The following is a 9,275-nucleotide window of genomic DNA, read 5'->3' as shown; positions in this document are numbered from 1 at the left end:
ACACTGTGTCTGGTTAAAAAGTTGGACGCCTTCAACTTTTTGATATTACACATAGAAAGAAAGATGGATCTCCTATGACTACTGAAGCTGTAGAAATTATGGTATATTTACTTAATAAATTTTGAATTATTTTAAATATTTATCATGTTTAATTATAATAGTTTAATTCGTCATTTGTAATGCAAATAATGCCAAGTTATGTTGCATTTGTTTGATTATATATTTCGTTTCTAACTCACTGATTAATTTATTAGGAGAAACTAAAGGATAAAAAGGCAGAGTATGAAGCGATCGCTTTAAGTGATAGTTCTGTTAATCTGGACGACATTGATAATCGAATTATTACTAAAGTTTTGGATCCTGAAAGGTATTGCTGGGTTTGATTTCAAGGATCTTTTGTTAACCCAACCCAATATTTTGGATCTAGCTCGCAACAATGCATGCCTTCGGTGGAGGTTAAAAGACCATATGGCTCAGATACAAGTGAGCACAGTTGAGCAAATTGCTCAACTTAAAGCGGAGGCAGCAGCGAGGGAAGCAAAGGCAACAAGAAAATATGACGAACTCTAGCTACAAAATATGATGAAGATGTTTCAGCAGAATCAATCACAGAATCCACCATCTTAGACTTTTGTTTTCTTATTGTGAGAATATCTTAACAATATAAATTTTAAATATAATATATTTTGTTGTTTCATTTATTAATTTAGATCATATACATATTTCTTTCGTGATAGTATCCTTTAGATTTGAAGTTTTTGGTTGGATTTGATGTTATAGGAAAATATGTTGAAATTCAGATTCTATATGAAATAAATGGGTTGGTAAAATCTGCTAAATTTAGTGGCGTTTTCTCACAAACGCCGCTATAAAACATGATCTTTAGCGGCGTTTTTATGAGAAGCGCCGCTAAAGACCATGCTCTATAGCCGCATTTTCTCACATAAACGCCGCAAAATTTAGCGGCGTTATCTATGGCGGCGTTTTTGCGGCGCTTATAAGCACCACTATAGGGTCAAGAAAACGATGCTAAAAACCTGTTTTGCTGTAGTGAGTATACGAGTCACGCATATACAGTCCACCATCCACTCAAGATTAAGGTATGTCACGCTATGAACGTCATAAGTGAATCGATCCATAAATGAATTCAGGATCTATTTTTCTTGGTTCCTATTCAATGTACTGTTAGTCCAATCAGTCACATCTATATCTCTATCTTCTGGAAGTCATTCGCTTCAACACTTAAGACAAAGTATCTCCCCAATTGGACTTGATAGATGACATATTAGTTTTTCAATCGGTTTGCTCATTTTCAATTGGGTTCGAGCGTTAAAATTTTTGTAATTAGATAACCAAAATTGAAATGCTTTAAAAGTTAGAGGCTTAAATAGAATTATTTAATGTTTCAAAAGGGGTGAAGTTTAAAACTTTCTGCAATTGGATAACCAAAATTGAAATACTCTAAAAGTTAGAGGATCATCAGTGTAGTTTAGCCTAAAATCTCACTCTTTTTTGTTCTCCCAATCCGTATATACTATCGTCTCCGTAAAACTTACATACTATTTATAACCAATAATTTTCCCTTCTTGAACCCTTATTTTTCATTTCTTCTCCAGAAAAGCTCGCTTCAGGTATTTTGGTTTTAGGGTTTCAAATTTCAATCATTAGTTTGTGTCATAATTTCTTATTTTTTTCTATTTCTTTTGTTTAATTACTTATTTTCATCTGTAGTTGTTGTTTATTAACTAAGAAAACGTAGGAAAACCAGAAAGGGGAAAAAATGTCGGTCACGGCAGGTGTTAGTGATACAGTAATAGCAATTCGGGATAAACTTAGAGGCAAAATTGGGCAAACTAAAGTTAAAAGATATTGGCCTGGGAAAGCTCCTGAGTGGGCTGATGATGCCGATGAAGATGGCGATATTAGGATGGCTAGGGCCGTTGCTTTAGAAAAAGCCTTTCCTACTCACGAAGATTCAGGTATTGTTATAAAAGATGATCCTAGGTTACGTCGTTTGGCTGAGAGTAGGGTTGACAATAGAGATGAAATTAGGGCTGATCATAGGCGTATAAGGCAAGCTGAGATTGTGTCGACAGAAGAGGAGGGGAACCGGAGGAATGAAGGGGCTGATGCCGAGGAAGAAGATGAGGACGCCTTGGAAGAGAGGAGGAGAAGGATTAGGGAGAAGATGCTTCAGAGAAAACAAGAGGAAACTCCACTCTTGGAAGAGGAAGAGGAGGAGGAAGTGGAGGAAGAAGAGGAGGAAGAGTCGGAGTATGAGACAGATTCGGAAGAGGAACATATGGGAATTGCAATGGCCAAGGCAGTTTTTGTGCCGAAATCCGAGAGAGAGACAATAGCTGAGCGTAAGCGATTAGAGGAGGAAGAACGGGCTATGGAGGAGGCTGTGAAGAGGAAGTTAGAACATAGGAAAATTGAGACAAGGCAAATTGTTGTTGAGAAGATTAGAGAGGACACTGAGATTCAGAAAAATATGGAATTGGAGGCAAACATAGAAGATGTGGATACTGATGATGAGCTTAATGAGGCTGAGGAGTATGAAGCTTGGAAGGCAAGAGAGATTGCTAGAATTAAGAGAGATAGGGAAGAAAGGGAAGCAATGATTAAGGAGAGGGAGGAGATCGAGAAGGTTAGGAATATGACAGAGGAAGAGAGACGGGAATGGGAGAGGAAGAATCCGAAACCTGCTCCACCGCCTAAACAGAAGTGGAGGTTTATGCAGAAATACTATCACAAGGGTGCATTCTTCCAGACAGATGCTGATGATCCTGCTGCAACTGCTGGAGCACAAAATATTTATCACCGCGATTTCTCTGCCCCAACGGGTGACGACAAGATGGACAAGACAATATTGCCCAAGGTCATGCAAGTCAAGCATTTCGGTCGTAGTGGCAGAACCAAATGGACTCATCTTGTCAACGAGGATACAACTGATTGGAACAATCCGTACGTTCTCTATAAGCTCATCTCTCTGAAATATGTTTTAGCTCTTAGATTTTAAGTTTGGAATTAGTTACCTTCTCTCTTTCTATATATCTATTGGATTTGCATAAACATTTTATATCAACTAAGAAAACACTTAGCATGAACAATGTCAATAAATATGACTTTTGACTTGAAGGGTGATGTGTTAAATTTTATCATCTAGAACTTGTTTCTAATGAGGCAAAGCTGGGAAATTTTATGTGGAATTGGTTTCGCATTTGCTGGTGTATTTGATTCTAATTATTAATAACTGATACGAGTTGTTTTGGGATTTATTGAGTGGAAGTGTAACAGAATATCCTGAGGCATATCTTGTTTTCAGTTGCATTACTGTATCAGTCTATGGGATAGTATTAGGATATTATTGTTGGATTTTTTCATACTTCATATTAATGGAACTTGTTGCCTTAAATTGCACCATTCCATTTAATGATGGTGAGAACATGCTTGGAGTAAATTATCATAGTTTCTGTAATGGATCATCTGAACTGAAATTGAGCATGCTTTAAGTTGAATAGTATAAATGAACAATTTTCAGATGCAGGTAGTAGGTAGGTGATGAATGCGCTTTATTTTTCTGATTAGATCTTTTATTTGAAGAACATAATCTCTAAAATGGCCTTTTAAATTGTAGTTTAATTGGACGTATGGGATTTGAACCCTAAAGATAAGATCTCTGAATGTTTTTCTTTTGTATAACCACTAAATATAAAACACAAATAAGTTCCTGACCTTGAATTGTTGTTATTTGGGTTCTGTGCAGATGGACATACAATGATCCCCTTCGGGCAAAATACAACGCAAAAATGGCTGCCGTGAATGTACCGATAGCGAAACCTAAAGGAAGCAAGAAGTTGAAGGATTGGGAAATGAAATGAATACTGGTTTCAATCCATGATTTGATTGGAGAGGTTGGTGTATTTTGTTTTTTTACTGATGACTGGCATGTATCATTGCAAATGGTACTAGGGGTGATGCTTATGATGTAGGAGTTTAATGAATTATAAAAACTTCGATGAAATGGACATGTAAAATTAATTTCCTGAGAGAGCCCTAGTGTCCCAAATGGTACTGGTATGATTTTTAAATCAATAGTAGTCGCAAAGCATGTTGCCTTCAAATATGATGTAGTCGCAATACATAGAATTATTGATGATGTCTACATTTACAAAAGGGGATTACTATAAAATAAATAGGTATGATAATGATGGTAGAGTTGATTAAGATTAAGGGGCTGAATGTTTTGTCCATTTCAGTCTTTTGGGTGCGCCATCCTAGATGTTAAGAAACAGGTTTTCAGGTTGGTTTCAGACTGGAATGGGTTAATGATAAATTTGGCCACTATTTTTTGTTAAAATGATTCTAATTGCATTTTATTTTTATTTTTTTTTTGCCATCAACCTTTGTTTTTTTTCAATCTGCTTTTTCTAATAAATTTAATGGAAGTATGGTTAAAAAATTAACGGGATAATGTGTGATATTTTATTGAGATATAATTTATTAATTAGATAGCCTAATAAGATAATTGCATGTGGAAAATAATAAAATAAATAATACATTAAATTAAAAAATTCTTAATTTAAAGAAAATAAACGTAATTATCTAAAAATTAATTTAAAGAAAATAAACGTAATTATCTAAAAAATTAACTCAATAGAAAATTTTATTAGTAAACAAAAGATTGAAACTTGAAACTTTTTAAAGAAGAAAATTTGAAACATTGAATTTATAAAACAATTTAAAAAAATAACAAAGGTTTATGGTAAAAAAGTTAAAAATATAATTAGAGTGGTTTTGATAAAATATGCAAATTTAATGGTTAAATTTATTATTAAATTAATTAGAAATTCATGGAAGATTTTGGACCATGGATTCTATTCAACAATAAGAACTTTAAAATTAAAATAGAAATAAATTTTATTTAGACGAGATTTTATTTTCATCAAAGTTTAAAATTGATTTTTCTAATCACAAACTTCGAAATTTATATGGACCAAAAATAAATTTAAACAATAAATACTTTTCATTCAAATTTCACTTTTTTATTTTTCCAAAAAAAAAATCCATTTTTCTATTGTAGCATTTGAATTGATTTTGGAATATAATTTTGTCATGCGTGATTCCTATTACAAAAAAAAATATAACATGTTTGGTTGGGGGGTTTATGAATAGATTTTAACCCAATTCGGCAGGCTCATTACCAAACATTAGTTTGGTTGATTGTAATGGTATTACAGGCCTAAATTGATTCAAATAGCGATTCCCTTCTCTCACCACTAAATTATCATTCAACGCTTGGAATAATAAATTTTTTTCCAATTTCAATTTTTGCCCTCACCTTTGCCGAAAGAAGGAAGAAACTGTAACTTTCTTTACTTCCCATCTCTACGTTTCCCTTTTTTTTTTTCCTTTGATTACAGAAGAGACCTAAGTCAATCTATTGAAGCTTCATTCCTTTTAAGCCAATAAAACCCTTTGGTTGCAAAGTTGCAACCCTTTTTTTTCCTCTTTTTTCATTTTTTTGCTTTTTCATTGCATTTTTTATTTCCCCTATTTGATTTCATTGCTTTGATTTCACAAATGCTAGAAAGATAACAAGGCGAGTTGTTGTTAAGTGAAGATGGAAGACTGAGGTAAGTTTTAATTTTGGCCCGAATTTGTTGTTAATTCTTGGGGATTTGACTGATAAGTGATTCTATTTTCTTTTGAATGTTTTATAATGTATGAACTTGAATGTGGGAAATTTCCTTTTTTAGAGTTAAATGTTTATTGGGTTTATTGAAATTTAGGGCTTTTACTTGTTTTTTGGTTTTGGATTTTATGAGGTTGAGTTGAGATGTTTTAAAGGTGTTTGCTTTGAGTTTCTTAGGAAATCGGCTATGGTGTTACCAGACCAAAAAGAGAAATTTAGGGGTTTTTTTCTTTCGATTTAAAAGAAAAACTACATGTAGTGGAAGATCAGTAATTGTGGCAACATCCTGGGAATCTAGTCTTGGCTTCAATTGCTGGGATTCACTAGTTCTTTTCTTGAAATATTACCTGATGGTCGCCTCGTAGTTTTTTATAGGAGTTTTAAAGTGTAAAGAGACCTTAAAGCAGATTCATTTCTATTATGTATTTCATATGTTTTTAAGTTTTTAATAAGTGCTAACGATTATGGTTTGTTTCCAATCTTAGTTGGAGAACCTATTGCATTATGTCATTCTTTTTATTCTTGGTTTCCTTTTCTTGAAACCCCCTTTTCCTTTTGGCTCAAGATGTAACACCCTGAACCCAGCCTAGCCGTTATGATCGTATCTTGAAATGTCACACGATAGTGTTTTTGAAACCTCGTTGTTAGGTTGAAAACATTCCATGTTATTATTTTTAGTAAGCCTTTGCTAGAACTTAGGAAGTCGTCTTTATTCATTTAAAACATTTGTTTTGAAACATCCCTCGTTGTGGAAGCTTTAATAAAACAGTTTAAGTGATCATGCGTTTAGAAACTACTTTAACTTTTTGAAAATCGAATTTCCTACGACCAGCAGGTATAAATCCATAAAGTAAAATAAATAAATAAAAACCCAAAATTTAAAACTAATGTCCTAGAGGGTCCTTAAATTACAACCCAAATAATCAATAATAATTAAATCATAAAACGTAAATTGAAAACCATGAAGTCCAAAAATTTCTGTGGTCACTGCTGAGTCCCCCGTCGCACCGATCCGTCTAAGTCTGGGGATTAACTGTGCACATTAAACAAAAAGGGTGAGTTTACGTAAACTCAATGTGTAATCCCGTAGAAGCAAACAAACAATCAGTATTCACAATGCACAGTTGAACAATCTTGGGCCTAAGGCCTTTTCAGTATCAGTGACAGTTTGGGCCTTAGCCCATCTCAATCTGATGTCAAAATGCAACAGGCCTTAGCCCATCACGAGAGTGATAGCGATAATGAATGCAAGAGCAAAATCCTACCCATCCAGCCTCTACACACCATCTCCGTCCAACCCTACACTCCATGTGGGGATATAATCAATCCACTCATCCCTACACTCCAAGTAGTACCGAATGCGGCACAAAACAGTAGTTTGTAGTTGAGCTGCCAGTAAATTAGGCTTAAAGCCTCTCAGTACACTTCCTCCGAATAACAACCCCCGAACCAATGCAATGCAACATACAATGGATGATATGCTATTATACAATTTCAATACATATATTCGATTCAGATATTAACATGCTCAGTACATATATCATTCATTCAATTTCACACATTTAGGGGTTTAAGTAGCGCTTACTGACCTTACAGTAGGTTCACAGTCGACTTGGGCGACCCATGCAACCTTAGAAATATTCCAGTGAAAATGGGTCCACATGCCTATGTGTGCCCATATGGCCCACTCGACCCAAATTGGCCTTGGCCGTGTGATCCATTTTTAATGTAACCCATGCTAGCTAAATATTCATATATGTTTTCACTATTAACTTATATGTTCATCCAAAGCTGTCTACTTGAGTCATTGTTCTTAAATTATTTATATCTTGAGCTACAGAATTCCAAATTAAGATCCGCTTGATGTTTTCAAAACTAGACTCAAATAGCTTTCTACCATAAAATTTTTAGATTTTATAGTTTATCAAATAAGTACAGTAAAATCTTCAAATCTATCCCGATTTTGTTGTTTGACAGCTTCAACCTTTACTTACTAAAAATTATTTATCTCTTAGTATGGAATTCAGATGATGTTTCCGTTTGTTTCTCTTGAAAATAGACTCGTTAAGGATTTAAACATAAAAATTTAAGACCTTAATTATTTTTTTTACAATTTTCAATGATTTTTCCAAAGTCAGAATAAGGGAACCCGAACCCATTCTGACCTTGTCTCACAAAATTCATTATATCTCATAACTTACAAGTTCATTGCTTACACTGTTTCTTCCATGAAAAACTAGACTCAATAAAATTTAATTTTGTATTTTATTCAACCTCTAACTCAATTTCCACTATTTTTTTATAATTTTTTAAAGTTAGACTACTGCTGCTGTCCAAAACTATTTTAGTGCAGAATGTTGATTTCCAAGTTTATAACACCCTTATTTCCTTTCTCTACAATTTTTTGCATTATTTTCTCCTATTTCTCTTATTTCTCGATAGTAAGCAATTTTGAATTTTCACCAAATCCCAATTTCTGCGCTTCGGGTACACACCTGGTATCTATTCTAATGCGTAAGCACTCCTAAGCCTCTAGAACCTAAAAATCGACCAAAAAATCTCCAGATTAATCACTTAATTCGTTTTTAATCAACCAATTTTGGAAGGAACTCGACTAAAAACCTAACAAAACCCTTACCTCGCTTGAGTAACCACGACTTTGCACAATCACATCGTTGATTCAAAACCACCATCCCCCTGATTAACTCCTAAACACCAAAAAGGAATCTCCCTTTCAGAGATTAACCAAAAACGATTAACAATAGACAAAACCGTTACTTACCGAACATACGCAACCAACGATGAACAACTAAATCAATTTGGAAAATAAAGAAAGAAACGAAAGGGGAAAAATAATGGAAATTTTGACAGCAACTAGGGGAAATAATCGGCAGATGAGGGAAAAAAAGAAGAAAACGTCCGAAAAAGTTTGGATAATTGGAGAGAAAATTGAAACTCTACTTTTTTTTTCTGCAACAAAAAGATAATCAGATTATTTTCTGATAACCTCTCCCCCATTATCTCCTAAAATCACTCCCTATTAACCCACTAAAACACAGCTACTCAAAATTTTTCCCCAACACAACTCTTAGCCGAAATTGGAGAAAAAATACTGTCTCCATGCCATCACAGAGAATTGAACACAAGACCTCCTTCCCACCAACACTCCATTTATCCACCAAACCAGCAGACCCATTCTGTTAATTATTTACCAACTGTTACTTAAAAGCCTACTGACCAAAGATAAGACTTATTCATAAAAATACCCAAATTTGCCCAAGTCCTGGCTTGAACTTGGGACCTCTCACACACCCAAAACACTTAACTACTGAAGCAGATACACAGTTGTGTCACACCTTCGCAAGAAAAAAAATAAAAATTATAGGGCGTTACAACTCTACCCCCCTAAAAGAAAATTCCAGCCTTAAAATTTACCTGATCAGAACAAATAAGGATACTGCTGACGCATCGCATCCTCAAGCTCCCACGTGGCCTTCTCAATGCTATGATTACGCCATAGCACATTCACCAAAGGAATAGACTTCCTCCTCAGAACCTTTACGTCACGATCTAGAAT

General features: G+C 34.3%; 1 protein-coding gene across 2 annotated transcripts; it reads left to right on the top strand.

The window, feature by feature from the left end:
* Positions 1 to 1,534: 1,534 nt before the first annotated feature.
* LOC105804405 (uncharacterized) lies at positions 1,535 to 4,127 on the top strand. 2 transcript variants are annotated; one of them, XM_012637006.2, is made up of 3 exons: positions 1,535 to 1,631; positions 1,732 to 2,967; positions 3,770 to 4,127. In XM_012637006.2, exons 2-3 carry the CDS (start codon positions 1,781 to 1,783, stop codon positions 3,882 to 3,884), a joined length of 1,302 nt encoding a protein of 433 aa, XP_012492460.1. In that variant the 5' UTR covers positions 1,535 to 1,631; positions 1,732 to 1,780; the 3' UTR covers positions 3,885 to 4,127. The 2 variants fall into 2 exon arrangements, with proteins under 2 accessions (XP_012492460.1, XP_012492458.1); XM_012637004.2 differs by having other exon boundaries at positions 1,581 to 2,967.
* The last annotated feature ends 5,148 nt before the right edge of the window (positions 4,128 to 9,275 follow it).

Source organism: Gossypium raimondii, chromosome 11 (assembly GCF_025698545.1).
Source record: "Gossypium raimondii isolate GPD5lz chromosome 11, ASM2569854v1, whole genome shotgun sequence".
Taxonomy (NCBI): Eukaryota; Viridiplantae; Streptophyta; class Magnoliopsida; order Malvales; family Malvaceae; genus Gossypium; species Gossypium raimondii.
The sequence above is the reverse complement of the archived record's forward strand: the minus strand, read 5'-3'. Positions and strand labels throughout refer to the sequence as shown.

What these genes read in the sequence shown, in the direction of transcription:
- LOC105804405 (XM_012637006.2), top strand. Translation starts at nt 1,781, where the DNA reads ATGTCGGTCACGGCAGGTGTTAGTGATACAGTAATAGCAATTCGGGAT. An exon ending in ACAACTGATTGGAACAATCC is followed by an intron (nt 2,968 to 3,769) that starts GTACGTTCTCTA and finishes GGTTCTGTGCAG; the next exon opens with ATGGACATACAATGATCCCC.